Source organism: Colletotrichum chrysophilum, assembly GCF_026319265.1.
Source record: "Colletotrichum chrysophilum strain AFK26 chromosome Unknown scaffold_65, whole genome shotgun sequence".
Classification (NCBI taxonomy): Eukaryota; Fungi; Ascomycota; class Sordariomycetes; order Glomerellales; family Glomerellaceae; genus Colletotrichum; species Colletotrichum chrysophilum.
In genome coordinates, this window is record NW_026517352.1 from 203,818 (window position 1) to 219,835 (window position 16,018).

Consider the following 16,018-nt stretch of genomic DNA (forward strand, 5'->3'; position numbering starts at 1 on the left):
AACACGCGCGCCAGCCTTTCATTCGCCACGCTCAGGAATCGAGCAGCTCCCTCGCCGCGAATATGCGCCCGCTCAAATTTGGGGTTCTGGACTTCACCCACCTTTCAGCCTTACTAGTGGACGGTTCAACGGGGGTCTCAGATGCACGTTATTCAGGTCTTGCATTGCCAAATACGGGTTCCATTGGAACGACATCTCGATCCCAGCCTATCACGCCCGCCTCGCCGCCGTCTGAACGCCGCCGCATGCCAGCATCTATGGAACCATTCCAGAACTCCATGATCGACATCTCCATCCAGTCGCAGAATTCCCGTCCAAATATTACCCAGTTCCAATATGGATATTTGGCACCCCGCCACCATTAAACACAGTTGGGATTTTGATAATGAGCTGGATGCCGTCATGCGTCGACTTCACGTCCATGAAAACCTCGGATGGACTTGGAGCAGACGATGGTTTAGGTCGACCGCAGCTGCAATTCTCGTGAGAGGGCGCGCTGTTATGCGCATTCTCCGCTGGGCGCGCGCCGTTTGACTGCCCAGAAGCATTGCCTGCTGATTGCCCAGGCTTCTGGAGGCCTTTGCCCAAGTGCGCGCCATCGAAGTGGCCGACGACGTTATTGTTCTTATCGAGTATGTTGCCCATGTGGTCCACCTTCAGTCCATCGCCCATGCCCTCGATGGGCTTTGGCGACGGAGGCGTCGGTGGAATCGTGTCGTTCTCTGCTACATAACCAACGACTTCGCCGTCCTCGCTGAGGATCTCGCCAGTCACAGAAACAGGCCGTCCGATCATCGACGGCAAGTCACCCTCGACACGACCAAGAACCTGTCCGTTCCAGTCGAGGATGTTTCCGAACTCATCGACATACTTTCCCTCCAGTCCATGCGCCAGCTGAGCAAGGTTAGGAGGAATAGTCAGGCCAGATGCCACAGGTGTGATTCTTGGAATCCGGATGGGGGCATTCTTCCCCTCCGGCTCCTTGCCCTTGGGGCTGGTTGACCCAGCTGATGTGTCCTTTGACTCTTGAGAGTCTTGTGTGCCATCATCCGTGCGGCTGTTTGTTGTATCTGCTGACGATGGCGTCGAGTCTTTCGGCACGCTCTGTCCCTGCGTGGAAGACTTCCTCACCGGGATGGGTATCTCCCGCGAGCCCTGTAGATGATAAGGCCCGCCCTGGCCTTGCGGCTGTGGGGTGCCTGTGTTGCTGCTTTGCCGAGGGGGAGGTTGCGGACGAGTGGTTTCAGCTGGTGGAGCTGGCGAGCCAGGCGCGCGCGACGACGAATTCAGACGAGGCAGAGGTGGCCGGACGTTGCGTCGTGGGACCTCTTCTACCCCAGCTTCATCGTCGTCGACTTCAACAACCTCATATTCCTCGTGTCGGGAAGTATGGTCTGGATCGCCGCCAGATGCAGCTCGGGGCTCGGCACGCTGCATGGTATGCGACGAGGGTTTGGGATGTTCGGGGACGGCCCTTTGCAGAGTCCGCGGTGTGTTCAGCGTCGAGGCTGGGCCTTCGGGTTCTTCGATATGAGCTGTGGGGGGAATCGGCCGAGAAGGAGGGGATGCCGTCATTATTGGATGGCCACAATGTGTCCTCTGCAAGCAATCGTACTGCGCGTCAGCTGGGGCTCGCTTTCAAGGTGAGGGGAAGCATGGCCAGGATGGCCAGCACAGGACCAACGGAGAGAAGGAAAGGAATACGGACACCCACCTGAGGATCGCCTTGCTTCGGAAATCAGGCGTTGAACTCGACTCCGATCGAGAGACTGTGCTGATGTGTACGTTTCTCGGTGCACCCCTTGAGCAGTTACCTCACGCGGACGGGGCTTATCTGCTCTGGCAGGTGCGAGACGCGGGCAGCGCTTGTGCCAGGTCTGCGAGGCAGAAGGGGGTCAGTTTTGTTGCTGTGACGTCAGGAAGACGATGAATCGAGTGTGGGTACGCTGCCGCCGTGACAGATGCTGGGCAGCTGGGGCAGCTTGAGGTTCCAGAACTGGCGAACGGGGCGACGGTTCACCTTGTCAGGATGTCTTGCAAGGGTGATGGGATCAAGTACTTGTCGAACCGAGATCTGGTGTCTCCACTGGCTCCAGACACACGCAAACGTATCCACCGGGTACTTCGGAGAACAACAAGAAGAAGGAAGCGTGGGAGGGATCGCTGGCGGGTGGTGAAGATGGCAGAATGGAAACGAGACAAGACTCCGAAAGAGGCGCCGGCTCAGCGCAGAGATTGGAGGGCAAAAGGTCCGACACGTCTGGCAAAAGCCTGTTTTCTGGTCGAAACCAGAACAGCTGTGCGAGTATCCGTGTTCCTCAGTGGTTGGGCTTTTTGCTTTTCGAACTACTGTACAGACGGAACGCACGGCTAGCCGTCAATTAATGCTGGAGAGTAGAGCACGGAGAGCTAGGTGGACAGTTGCGCAAGCTGTGCAGGCTGCAGCGCTATCCCGGCCGGGATATGGCAGCCTAGAGACACCTTTGGCGGTGCAGAAGCTTCGAGCCAGCGACACAGACTCTGAAGAAGGGCTTGGAGACGACCACAGACATCTACAGACCGGCGGCAACCGAGTAAACTTCAGATGTGGCTCAGCAGGTGATCAGCTTCATCACAAGTTCGGTATGGCGTTCATGCCCGGGAGAGCTTCACCAGGCCTTCAGATACGTCTCGAGTTTGTCCAGACGGTGTCCGAACCGGGGAATGCGTCTTAACGGATGACGGCTATTGTGCTGATCTCGATGGTGTTCCCGACGAGGCAATGAATGGCAAAGAGGCAAAGAGTCGACGAGAGCCCAGAACAAAGGAAATGAGACGGGAGCGAACGATCGGCGCAAAACGTCCTCGGCAGGTGGCTTGACGGTTGAGACTGGTTGGCAGTCGCTTAAGAGACACACCACGCGAACGGACGGAAGCCGATGTGAGTGGCTGATGGCCTCATCCGGTGTGCCGGGATGCGATGCAAGAATTTCCCGTTCAGCTACGGTTTCCCTGCACGACCACCAGCGTTTCAACCGTTCCGTTCCCCGCCGCTGATGGTCGAGACGGTACTGCGGATGCGGTCCTTCTTGGGTTGCATTGGCAATGGGCGGTGGGGAACGAGGGAACAGGGGGGCCGTTCCACCGTTACATTGGGCGGCGGGCAGGCACGCACACTCTGCACACTGACCAAGTTACATCGCATCATGTGGCGGCGACGACGCGTCGACATTGGACGGTCTAGGAACATGGACGGTCTAGGAAGGCCGAAGCCGGTGTGGCTGGAGAGTTTGCTTGCGAGTTTCCGGACCTTTACCTACAGAGTTTTTTTTGCTTTTCTGCTCCTGAGTTTTCCGGTGAGTGCTTCGGTTAGAGAGGCTGAAGCTGAGATGCGGGCATGATCCTGTCAAGAGACTTCAATCTTGTTTAGTTGTCGTCTTGGGCAGACAACACTAACGCTAGGGTCAGGAGCAAAAGCGCACCGAAAGCAAGGCACAGAGGGAAGCACCCGCAGTAGCCTCAAGCACCGTCGATTTCGCAACGTGTGGCTAGTCGCTCTTCAGCCCCCTCCGTTAATGCCTCCCGATAGCACTAGCCCTGGGGAGGATTGGACAATAATATTGTGCTGGTGGTGGGTGGACTCGACCCCAAAGTCATATTGGAGATTCGCCCCATTCATAAGATCAACGGCACCAAAAGAGCGTGAAACGCAGAGTGGCTAGGCGGTAGAGAGATTGGCGCTACGAACGGTTTACTGGCAACCGTCTCCGCCAATTCCGCCATTTCGCGTGCTTGACGGCGGTTGTCAACACACATGGTTTGGCTTGCCTTCTCCGCACGAACTTGTGTAACTAGCGGGTGGCTGAGAGCACAGATGGTGTGCTGAAACCAACTACACACGCTGACATGGCCTGCATAGAGGAGGGCCAGCATCAACTTGGGGTGACGAATTGGGCATGCAGGTGGTCAATCACGGCTGCTCACGGTGTGATATGGCGCGTGTGACAGTAATTTGATCAAATACCATTCGTTGAAAGTGTTTAGAATGCTTTGGCTAACGTCGAATGAGATACCCATAAAAACTTCCCGAAATAGTGTCCATATCTCATCATGATGGTGGTGATGCACAATTCTTTCATAATACACGCGGTAGATGGATACCAATAAACCATCCGTCCACCAACTCCCCCCTGTCTGCGGGCCAACCGTTTTCTCTCACGGTTGGGCAGACAGGGTCGACAAAATAAAACCCACACTTTCCAGCAAATTGTGTCGAAAATTCGCCCACTGTATTCCCGCGACTCCGTTTAAAAACCGATAAGATGTTGATTGCCGTTTTAAGATTTGTCCCTGGAGAAAACGCCTCTCAGTTCCTGATTAAAAGACGAGGAAAAGCCCATTAGCCCATTATGAACTTGGCCTAACTAGCCCGTCCTTGTCTCTCGGTAAGAAAATAGGACGGAATGGGATAGTCTGACGATAAAGGGGGCCGCAACTTGAGGGATGAGGAAAAAAGGTCAGTACTTACAAGAGGGCAAGCTCAAGGTCACCGTGAATGCGCGCCTTCAGCGTGATTTCGATATCGAGGTTGAGATCGAGACGCAACCTCAGGGTGTCGCTCTTGTCACCACCGCCGCCGCCTTGTTGCAGAGCACCGCCGGCGACATTGCCTAGTGTGTTCTGGACACCACCGGTGACGCCCTGGACAGCCTCGGTAGGGTTACCTCCTCCAAGGCCGCCGAGAGGGCCGCCCTGTTGACGGCGCTGCATTTGCCTGTTGCCCTGGCGGCGCTGGCGGCGCTGAGGCTGCTCTTGCTGCTGGGTGTCCTCGGAGGTCTCCTCGTCGGAGGCGTACTTGGTGTTGTTCTTCTCACGGGGGGAAGACATGTTGACGGTCTAGATGGCTTGTTGGTTGAAGTTCGAAAATGGGCTAATGGTCTCTCTCCTTCCCGTCGGTGTGGGATGGGAAACTGAGGAATTAAGGGCTCTGGATTATATGCGAAGGTTTGTGAGTGTTTCTTCAAAGTTCCTCTCGGTCGATGAGTCGCGGATGAGGGTGCAACATATAACTGATTCCGGACAGTATCCGGAAGCAGTCAAAACAGGATGTAAAGCTTACACCCTCTTCGGCCGATGAGATCATGTTGGACCCTGGGGGACCCAGGATTTCCACGGTAGATGTTTTCACCCCTTCGACTTTTTGCGTCACACCACTCGAGTCTCGAGGTGTTCTGGACCGAAATGACGTTGAAGAAGGGCCAAGCGGCATGCGGAGGGGGGGGCGGAATCAATGGGGCTGCTGGGGCGGTTGGACCTGTCTCATGCTCTCGATGAGCGGTCCCGATCTGCTCTGGCGCCGAGTCCATTCTACTCTCCACCACACAGTCAGTCACTCATCCCAGAAACCTTTGATTGGAAGAGGGTGTCGAGCATCCCTGTCGCTTTTCTCTCGGATTTGCATCGCAAAGCCTTACTGCAGGCTACAGCCCAATCATGCTCACACCACGGGCTCGAGGGTCATCACATTGCCAATGCAGGCATGACGCACCATTACTCTATTCTCTGCCATCAAACAAGCTTCTCGCAAGTCAGTTTTGCGCCTCCTTCGATGCCTCGCAAGCTAGGCTTAACAGGCATTGTGGTTTTTCGCACTGACGGAGTACGGGTTCACGGGTTACAGATACCAACTATGCCAAATCCATGCAAGCTGTGCAGAAACCTCGAAGGAGCCGTGCTGTGCATCGTTGGTGGTCTATTCGCACATGCTGCCAGAAGGCTCCTCCAGGTTTCTGGTTTCTCCCCGCGCCTTCTTTCAACACACACCCCTCCCCTTTCCTGGCTTCTGCGGTGCTCACCACCATCCGGAAAAAGAGGCCTAGCTATTATTCAATCTCGAACATATGCGCTCTCAATGCCTAGCGCCATCTGCCGCCGCAGGACAATCTCTATACACTCATCCGGCTCGTACCCTTGCCGTAGCCTCCCGTCCGGATCCCAATACACCGCCCATCTGCCGTCGTCCTCGAGGGCAGCCACAAATCCCATCCCACTGCCTCTCAGCATCAGATGCCTCTCATCTTCAGTCCAGCCCCAGGGTCCTATGACGTGGCCGATTGTGTCTTTACGACCTCCGTGCCGGACGGCTCGGGTATCGGCGTCGACGTAGATCCAGTTCAGCATCGGCGGATCATCCGAGATGGTTGATACCAGCCCGCGGTAGTTCTCTTCGGAGGGATAATTGAAGTAGTACCCTGAAAACTTGTGTCCCGGTGCTGGAGCCATGCTGTGGTTTATCCAGAGCTGGGGTAAAGAAAGACTGCATGTTAGTTTGCTGTTGTGGATGGGATGTGCGATGGTGGATGTGTGCGACTAGTGTGTAAGTCGAGCAAAGGCTGGTGTGTGGGTGGGTGGGTGTGGCCGGAGACGCTGCCCCTCCCCCATTCCCAACGGTGGGAAAAGAGACAAAAAAGCAAGTTGCAAGTGCACCTTGCAGATGATTGACGAGATGACACGCAAGAGGGTTGCAAAAAGCGAGGACAAACTTGCCTTGTTGTCGACGAGGACGCAGGGCGCTTCTTCCCGCTTGCCGTCGATGGTCATGGTCGCCGTGAGGCTGAACTTGGCCTGCTCTTTGGCAGCGGCATTCTGCTTCTTCTGCGCGCTGACGGCCTGCCCAGTGCCGATGACTGTGGGGATGGCGGCGATGGTGAGTAAGCCGATGACCATGTTTCGAAATCTTTTCCTCTGCGCAGAGAGGAGGGCCTGAAGGAAACAAGAGAGGCGAGAAGAGAAGGAGGGGGATTGGTTCCGCGCGGGAGAAGTGGACTGTCCAGACTGTCTGTCCAGGCACCTTGGGACTGACTCTCCCTCTCTCTCGGGACTCGGACGTGTCAAAACCGTGTGAACCGCGGGGAGGCGAGGCAGGGGGGGACTTCGACCGGGATTTCGAACTGATCGACTATCGACTTGTGGAAAGACAAGTTTTTTTCTGATTTACGCTCGCTGCCGAGCTTCCTCAACAAGACGGCAGATTTGCGCGCGGACGACGGAAAGAGCTGTTCGAGATTTGAAGAAACAGGTTTTAGCGAATATCCCATGGGAAAAAAGAAGCGCGGGGCGGCCTGCGACAGGCAGAAATTCCGCGTGGCTTCTATGGAGGGGTTCGTGTGTGGTCATCATCTGCCTCCCAAGCATGCATATACCAGTATCTCTGTTTTTTCTTGTCGTCCGTCTGGTGTTTCGATTCGCCGGGACTGCTCTCCTGGGATCGAGATGCCCGTTTCGGGAACACCCCCCCTCCCCCCTTCTCCATCCATGTCTGGGGTCAGCCCACACCCACCCACCACCTCAGAATCGGTACCGGCCAGCACGCCAGGAGGATACCCACGCATGCGCAACGGTCTCCACCGAGATGAGTGTCCAGACCGTTCTGTTTTGCGCGTATCACTGGGTCACCGTCTGATTTACTTGTCACATTTTGTCACTGCGCGTGCGTGGTGGATTAGGTTGGCGGTTTAATTGCACACCCTGTCCTACGTCATTTTCTCGGTTCGACTCCTTCGAGCTTCAAACCTCACCTTTGGTGCCTTTTTGGTGCTGTTGGTTCGGCTACTGCCAGTGAACTTGCACACCTCTCGGCGTGTCCTCCCAACTCCTCGAACAAGGATATGCTCTGCTGGGCCGCCGTATCAGCTCTTCCCGCCCGGAAGTAAGGCCGCAGACTCCCCCATTCGCATTGATGATTCGTCGCTCGGCGAGAATCAGAGGAAGGCAGAGAGCTTCATGCTCATCGACGTCACCTCTTTGATCCCTTTTCTCTTGCTCACCTTGTCAACACCTCAGGACCCTGTCGATCGAGGGCGTTCGGATAGGAGAGGAATCCTGTTCTCGAGAATCACACACGTTCCCCCCCTCCACCGAATATGGTATCAAGTGATATCACACCGACGGGGTTTGTGTTGGCCGCTGGCTGGTTCACGGTCCCCACGATTCCTGTCTCTCTGTGCGTGTCTCCCTTATGCCTTGCCGGCGTGTAAGTCCACCACGTTTAGGAATTAGTCCATTCCCCCTTCCCTTACCTGCATAAGCCGGGTCCCCGTTCAGCTCTCCCACCCCGGTTTCCCACACCTATTACATCACTGGGTATCACTCCCCCTAGGGTTGTGAGGTAATTGTCGCTGAAAACAAGATATCCTTCAACTCATCGTGCGCGGATCTGATTTAAGTGTTCGTGTGCCTTCGTGTAGTTTTCCCGTTAGTAGCTTTTACTACTTTTGGTTCCCAAGGTTTACCACTTTTGATCAAACACGTCTTGCAACTCACCATACCTCACCCACCACAGCCCCAACGTACTATCACGAGAAAGATACCTCCTCGTCCCCCATTTCGGAAACGATACCATTGAGTGAGCAGGTGTCGTTTGCGAAAATAATTTAGCTTGTTGTAAGGGGAAGATCACATTTATGGACGACACAATGGCCAAGAACAAGAACAAGGTATGCCTCTGCTATTCACTGATGTCGCAAGATTCACATGTTGATGAGATGTGGGTAGAAGGGCCAAGCCGCCCAACAATCACCTGGCGGAGAGGGCTCGAAGCCCGAGGAGACGAAGCCCGAGGGCACCACGCCCGTCGGCGAGTTCGGCAACCCCGCAGAGAACGCGGGCGACAACAACAACGAGAAGAAGGCCGAGGAGAACGCGCCCGGCAGCACCGAGGAGTCCAAGCCTGAGGAGCCTCAATCACAGGAGCAGAAGTCGACATTCGACCAGCCGCCCTCATCAACAGAAGACGACAAGAAGCCCGACGAGGGCAAGCCCGATGAGAAGAAGGCCTCCACGGAAGAGAAGAAGCCCGAGGAGGAGCAGAAGCCCGAGACCAGAAAGCCCAACCAGAAGGCGCAGCAGGCGCAGGTCGACGACGAGCCCGAGGAAGGTGCCAACGTCGACAACGACAAGAAGCCCGAGGCCAAGGGCAAGGAGCAGGAGCCCGCCAAGGTGCGTTCGCGTGAATCAGGGTACACTGAGCGTGAAGCTGACGCCGAGGAGCCCACGGAGCTGCAGGATGATGAGGAGGGCGAGTACTACGACGACGAAGACGGTGAGGGCGAGTACTATGACGATGAGGAGGGTGAAGATGGTGAGGTCTACGATGACGACTACTACTCTGGCGATGACCAGGACGAGGACTACGACGACGAAGACGACTACGAGGAGGAGGAGGGTGAGGGGTCCGACCAGGCGGACAACTACACCACCACGAAACAACAACCGCGGCGCGGATATTCGCAGAACAACGACCCGTACGGTCGCAACAACCAGATGATGCAGCGCAACGGCGGTCGCCAACAGGGCGGCGAAGACATGTACCGCCAGCAGCAGATGCAGCAACAGCAGCAGCAGCAAATGCAACAGCAACAACAGCAAATGCAAGGCGGCGGCGACGCTGGCGGTAAGAACCCGCTGAAGTTGAGGCTCGATCTCAACCTCGATATCGAGATCACGTTGAAGGCAAAGATCCACGGTGATCTTACTCTGGCTCTGCTGTAAGTTTTTCGGATATTCCCTTGTTTCTTTTCGCGATACCCCCTGTTTCTCCAGGCTGGAAAGTCTGTTGCGTTTGCTCCTTTTGCGTTTTCGGATTGTTTGGTCCGTGTCGAATACGATGCTTTTCCGGACGTTTCGGCTGGAGGGCGCGAACGCGACTCGGATTTTTTGCCTGTGCTGCCCAGTGCGCTTCGTCCTTCCCGCAGAACTCTGTCATGCAAATGCGATCTCCGGGATCCGGGCGGTGCGCAATATCGGCGGTTGAAATCGAGTCAGGAACTGCGCTGCAAGAAAAAAGCTTTCGAGCATTCTGAAGGCTCGTTCCCTGCTTCCGTCTTCTCCACAGCGACAACTCAGTTACGGAGTTATGGAGCCCACCACGCGAACGGTGAAGAAATGGCCGGCAGACCCTGGCCCGCGAGAGTTCGCGACCGTGTTTGCGCGGCGCCTCATTTCAGACCCGAGCCAGCGTTCGGGAGCCGTGTGTTTCGGGCTGTCGAAATTCTGCTCGACTCGATGTCAGAGTGACGACATGCCTTTTTCCCTGTTCTTGATCCGGGCATTTTCCTTGCTTCGTTGTCGTGCGGAATAGAGACTCGAGAAAATTGTTCAGATTGCTAACTGCACAGCGACATGGATTAGTGATATGATGTGAAAACGGGTCTCTGACCTGCGGGCTGCTATCGCCGAATTTTCGTCAGACTTTCTCTTTCTCAGCAAGACATTGTTCGGCATCATGATTATTCCCCCAACGGCATATCGGCGAAAAATCCACAGCGTGTAATGCGCATTAGTGACGAGTTTCTTTTGTTGTACCATGGCTTCATTAAAGACCTTTTTCAGGCAGTTCGGCAAGACGGTGTTTGATACGGATGGGTATGGAGAATTGTGGTCGTTCCCACAGCGATCGGACTTGTCAGATGTAGCGGCGGATCAGATCTTGCCCAGTGTATTTTTAGGCGCCTACACAAATGATCAATCCTCTGAATGAATTCAAGTGGCTTGGCAGTGACAACCAAGTCTCCAGAATTTGGGCTAACCGTAAAACCGGTTCCAATGCGCAAACTACAGCTCAACTCCGTAGATTTGACGGTAGGCATTGCTGGAAACAGATGCGGTCGGATCCCCTTTGGGAATGTTCTCCGACCGTTTGGCTTGTTGTACAACGGTCAGCGTAGCGAAGACAAGTCCGGGAGCTGTATCCGGCGAGCTGCATTTTGGCGAGTTCGTATGATACCTAACGAGACTTGGCCAAGGTACGTTGCCGCGCATCGGCCTTCCGCAGAGGTGAAGGTGTGGCTGGTGCGGCATCAGTTCTCGTGGACTTCTGCCCAAGAGCATCGTCATTGTCAGGTATTCGCGGCTGCCCATCCATCCCAGTGCGTGATCCGCGAGAATCGGCCGAGTGCAGCATCACAATGCAGTCAGAGTGAAGTGCCAATGCGGTCGAGGTCCAATGATGAAACATTTCAGCCTCATCGGGTGCCCACCACACGGCAGCGGTTGCAGGGGATAAAACCTGTTTTTTGGTGTTCCCTCGTGATGTTGACAGCGGGCGATCGCAGGCCACCCCAGGGGAAGAAAAACAGCCACGGTATCCGTAATAGCGGGAAAAAGTCAATGGACGACCCACCGCCCGATTCTAGACAGCTCTGCTCCATTTTTTTGAGTCGTGTTCCGTACCGCTTTTCGCCGCCGCCGCGTCGTACCCGCGATCGATCATATTTGGGGGTGATATCGAGGCCAAGCAAACGCTGGACAAAGCGTCTCCCCCAGTGAAAACGATGGTAGTCGGGTGGATGCAGTTTAGGCTCTCACTCTGTTCGAACGACGTCTAGCGGACAAGAGCACCGTGCCAGAACAATGGGATTGTGCGACGGTTGGACGTTTATCTGGCCTTGTGTGTGCGAGTGTGCCGTGCTCCGTCTCACAGGAATTGCGAGCGACGACCGTGACCGCAAGCGAGACCGTAGGCGAGCCGAATCGAGATCATTGCAGGAGCTATGTCCAACCGGTTGGCTCAAAGGGCAATGAGCGGCGGGAAGAGATTGCAATGGAGGCGTCTGAAGGACAGGGGGCCGCGTGGACAGGGGCCCCGAGACGTCTGTTCGGAGCAAAAGCGCCGCCGCGGGCAGGCAAGACGGTCGGGATTGTTCTTTGGGATTGTCGCTGCCCGGAGGCCAGACAGAAGAGCCAGGGGCTGCTGGTCCATGCGACGTCAAGAGCGGGGAGAGCGGCGGGGAACCGTGTGGCGCCGACGCTAGGGAAGCAGCCACGTTCGGTGAAACGGTGGGTGATCTGCAGCCGAAACGGTGGAGTGGCTCCGTTATCGACGTGTATCCGTGTTTCGCCCACAAATAATGACAGGATTATGCCGTTTATTTTTGTGATGGTGGGCTGCTGCTGGCCTGCTTGCTTGTCGAGCGTTCCGCACCGGCACCACCGGCAGGCAACGAAGAGGAGTGGAGTTGGCAGCTGTCTGTCAGTCTGTCGTCAATGTTTGCGAATGGTGGAAGGCCGTCGAAGCTGTCGCAGGAATGCGGAACATTTGTCGGCGATGGCCTCGCTGTCGTCGGGACAAGCTCAAAGGAACACCTAGGTGTCTGGGGTGCTGCGTCGTACTCGCACGGGAATCCAGACTTTGGAAAAGCATGTCGGTAGGGCTAGCGCTTTCGCGGAGATGGGATTTGTGACACCTGCTAGCATAAACTTTGCACCACGGCAATACAACGTCGGATCGAGGGCGTGGTCGAGATCGGGGGCGGTTGTGTTAGATGCGTGCAACAGGGAGCAATGGAACCTGCGGCACGTGCAGGGAAGGAGAAATGCCATCCCGTCCCGCGGGAATGCCTTACCTAATCACTAGGTCGGTGGCGGATAATCCTAAGCCCCGCATCCCATTATCGATAAGACCCAGTATGATAAGATAACACAGAGCCGTGGCGTCTGTGGCGGAAGCAGAAGCGGGGTTGTGGCTGGCCTTATCTCCCGTGCTCAAGTGGGGGAACGACGCATGAAGCATGAAGCATGACGGAGCTCTAGACCAAGCAACCCTACAGGCAAACAACCCCGTCAAACTCAGATTGGACGATTTATGGTGTGTTAATCGCAGCCAAACAAACAACCACGCGTCTGGCGACATTGTCAACAACATCAGACAACACAGCACCCAAACAAAACCTTCGTCGTTGCCTCAACTTCGGGAACCAAGCAAACATCAACGACATCACCGCAGCCGCTTTCAACATCCACAATGCCCGATCTCAACACCGTCCCCGCTTCACCACATCCCGCCAATACCTCCCGGCGCTCTTCATCGAACCAGATATCTCAGCAGATGCCGCCTCCTCCTGTGCCCGCATCGTCAGAGTCGCCTTCCCTCAACATCCTTCCTTCGAACCAGAACACGGTCAACAACCCGAATACCTCGAACCCCTCTCTCCCATCGCCGACGATGGCCCCGGCAGCGACGTCTCCGCCGGTCGCGCCGGAACCTAGCGTCTCCGGGCCGGGCCCCATCCGTCATCCGCGTCCCATGACCGCCTCCGATCTTCATATGCAGCTCGAGAAGGAGCAAGAGGCAGTGGTACGTCGGGCTACATACCCCATCACCGCTTCCACCTAACAGACCATTAGGTAAACCGCTTGACCCGCGAACTCCAACTCCTCCGCACCGCACAGAACGCCTCTGTCGTCTCCAACGCATCCTCAACATCTGCATCCAACACTACCGAAGCACCCGCCGACACCCACCTCCTCTCCGGTGCTGCCTTCTCCACCCCCGCGGTACCATCTAACAGCTCCCGCCGGCACCATCGCACCGCCTCAAACGCTAGTACGCGCAGCCAGACGGCGATCGCCGGCTCGGCCTCCGTTTCCACGACCTCCATCCCGATCCCACGCCCCTCGAACCCCGTGCGCCAGGATAGCATTGCCTCGCGCCACAGCTTGTCTTCCTCGCCAGCCCACTCGCAGCAGCATCTGGATCCCCACGCCAGCGGCATGACGTACTTCCAACAGCAGCGTTTGCCTCACCAGGCAACTGGGAGCACTTCCATAGCTGCTACCCCTGGGAGCGAGTCACAGCTGTCACCGGGTATGATGCCGGCTACTTCGAGATATGAGGAGACTGCACTCCACCGACAGGAGTTGGAGGTTGCCAAGAAGGAGAATGAGGGATTGAAGCAGCGTATTCGCGAGTTGGAGAAGTTGGTCAGGGAGAAGAGCGCCAGCGTCAGCCGAGAGAGGAGTGAGAGTGTCAGCAGTCTGACCACGGGAGGAGCTGGCGTGGGCTTGCCGGCCCCCAGCGGCGCGGCCGTGGTCGCTCGTCGCGAGCGTCCTGGTGGTGAGAGGGAGAGGTCTCTGACAACCATGAGTGTTGCAAGCAGCGTTGCTGTTGGCGTCCCTGAGGAAGAGGTGCAGGTTGGAGAGAGTGCAGCGAGCTCTGGGCTGAGCTGAACCCCTGAGTGCGCTTTCGGCAGTAGATTCTCTGATACCCTGAATCATTGCTAGCGATGGATTATAAAGAACATGGATTACGGCCTGATGAACGAAAAGGGATGGCGTTTGGGGGACTGAGAAGGGGCAAGCTTTGCCCTTGTCAACTAGGTTTACGAATTTTTAAGTAATGAGAACACTCCATCATGATACATAATCATCCCAAATGACTTGATTCTACTGCTTGATTCTAATTTCGGGATGACACCATGTAGTGATGCCATTTCTACCATGGTGTGGTAGATTGAGGTTTCGTCGGCCATTCCAGTAAGCCTCTAATGTCTAGGAGGTTGCGCCGAATCAATCACACAAACAATCACCTCATTTACTCGAGAGCTTTGAGCTTTGCCTTTGATCGTTTATGTGTTGTGTCTTGTCAAAAGAAATAGCTACATCCTGCGTTGATTCGTTTCTGTGGTGCAATTTTCCAAGTTTCCATTCAGCATTCTTTTTTCACCAAACTGGAAGGTCTTGTAAACCTCTCAGAGACTCGAGTTACTGCTGTAGGCCCATCATCTGCCGAGGAATGTTCTGACCAGACATGCCTTGGAGATTAATAGAACCAGCCTGCATCCCAGAACCCATGCTTTGGTTTCCCACACCTTGGGTTCCCATCGCCTGATTGCTCACACCTTGGGTGCCCATGCCTTGATCGCCCATGGCTGGATTACTAACACCCTGGCCTCCAATGGTGTAGCTGTTCATACCAGAGTTGCCCAAGCCTGTGTTGTTCAAACCTCCTCTGGCTATTCCCGCACCTGGAGGAACTTAGTTTCCCATACCCCCGAAGCCTGGCTGCAAAGGATTTCCGAAGCCGGTTTGGGCCTGGAAATTATTGTTTCCGAGGCCCTGGGCCCCCATTGTCATTCCCGCCTGGCCACCGCCGCCCATGACATTGGGGTTTTGCAGATTACCCCATCCGCCAAGTCCTTGCTGCTGCTGCTGAAACTGCGAGTACTGCTGCTGCGGTGCGAATCCTAGACCGCCCCAAGAGGTCTGGGACGACCGATCGAACTGATCTGCTCGATACTGGTTTCTGAGGCTCAGGATCTCATCTGTGCGTCCATGCTTGACCGTGTAGAGGTAGGCGTTGAACTGATTTGAAACGTCGGCGACTTTGGTAAAATGCTCTTTCATGACATAAATCGGTCCCGATTTGCGTTCCCTGCGCTGTTGGGACTCTGCCAGCGCTACAGCGGTCTGAAAGGCATTGCGAATTTGTCGCCCATTCCAAACTGGTTGAAAGCTAGGCTGGGAATGCTGCAAAAACCAAATCTCCCTGGAGAGTACTATTATATCATCGGTAAAGAATTTGACATGCCTAGACGCGTCGTCCGGTGCGGTCTTGACAGACAACTCCTCGATACGCTCCATCTGGCCTATCCAGATCTTTTCAGTCTGAGACTGGTTGAACGCTGGATAGTACAGAGCTAGTGACATGCGGGACTTGAAAGCCTCATCAAAAGTGCCGACTCTGCTCGTTGTGAGAAAGAGTATGCCCTCACAGCACTCCATATCGCGAAGGAAAACTAATTATGGTAGTCAGCCACCATGGTATAAGACGGAGAAAGTCGTATTTGAATAATGAAACCTCTTCTTGTTTTCTGTGCACGTACCGGTGACGAGGGCATTTCTTTGAATATTATCCTGCCCCCTCTCGGACAAGAACAAATCTGCCTCATCAAGGAGGAGTATACACTCCCAGGCTTGGGCTAACTGAAGCGACAACTGTAGGTTGGCTTCAACCTCAGTAGGGGTCATCCCGAGATCACCTAACGCCCAGCTAGATTGTTCAATACATTTCTGAAGATTGAGTACTTGCCGCAAGTGACCGGTAGAAGTGGCTTATTATATTATTGAGCAACGGTCTCTTTACTTGACAGTTATTCTCCGAAGTGTCCCGAATATTTGTAGTCGGCAAGGGTTTGGAACAAGAAGCAATCTCACCTGCAGTAGATGTTTTTCCAACTCCCGGCACGCCATGTAACAAAATGAT

At 55.2% G+C, this 16,018-nt stretch overlaps 6 protein-coding genes across 6 annotated transcripts; 2 read left to right on the forward strand and 4 right to left on the reverse strand.

Moving 5' to 3' along the window:
• Positions 1–321: 321 nt before the first annotated feature.
• Positions 322–1,437, reverse strand: COL26b_007852 (uncharacterized protein; the record flags this gene model as incomplete). Its single annotated transcript, XM_053180632.1, has 1 exon — positions 322–1,437. The coding sequence occupies one exon, from the start codon at positions 1,435–1,437 to the stop codon at positions 322–324; it is 1,116 nt and encodes a 371-aa protein (XP_053035473.1).
• A 3,066-nt stretch (positions 1,438–4,503) lies between these two features.
• Positions 4,504–4,866, reverse strand: COL26b_007853 (uncharacterized protein; the record flags this gene model as incomplete). The annotated part of the gene is made up of 1 exon (XM_053180633.1): positions 4,504–4,866. The coding sequence occupies one exon, from the start codon at positions 4,864–4,866 to the stop codon at positions 4,504–4,506; it is 363 nt and encodes a 120-aa protein (XP_053035474.1).
• Positions 4,867–5,865: 999 nt separating this feature from the next.
• COL26b_007854 (uncharacterized protein) lies at positions 5,866–6,705 on the reverse strand (the record flags this gene model as incomplete). The annotated part of the gene is made up of 2 exons (XM_053180634.1): positions 5,866–6,279; positions 6,466–6,705. 2 exons carry the CDS (start codon positions 6,703–6,705, stop codon positions 5,866–5,868), a joined length of 654 nt encoding a protein of 217 aa, XP_053035475.1.
• A 1,748-nt stretch (positions 6,706–8,453) lies between these two features.
• Positions 8,454–9,528, forward strand: COL26b_007855 (uncharacterized protein; the record flags this gene model as incomplete). Its single annotated transcript, XM_053180635.1, has 2 exons — positions 8,454–8,474; positions 8,533–9,528. 2 exons carry the CDS (start codon positions 8,454–8,456, stop codon positions 9,526–9,528), a joined length of 1,017 nt encoding a protein of 338 aa, XP_053035476.1.
• A 3,250-nt stretch (positions 9,529–12,778) lies between these two features.
• COL26b_007856 (uncharacterized protein) lies at positions 12,779–13,983 on the forward strand (the record flags this gene model as incomplete). The annotated part of the gene is made up of 2 exons (XM_053180636.1): positions 12,779–13,111; positions 13,162–13,983. The coding sequence occupies 2 exons, from the start codon at positions 12,779–12,781 to the stop codon at positions 13,981–13,983; spliced, it is 1,155 nt and encodes a 384-aa protein (XP_053035477.1).
• An 807-nt stretch (positions 13,984–14,790) lies between these two features.
• COL26b_007857 (uncharacterized protein) lies at positions 14,791–15,537 on the reverse strand (the record flags this gene model as incomplete). Its single annotated transcript, XM_053180637.1, has 1 exon — positions 14,791–15,537. The coding sequence occupies one exon, from the start codon at positions 15,535–15,537 to the stop codon at positions 14,791–14,793; it is 747 nt and encodes a 248-aa protein (XP_053035478.1).
• Between the last annotated feature and the right edge of the window lie 481 nt (positions 15,538–16,018).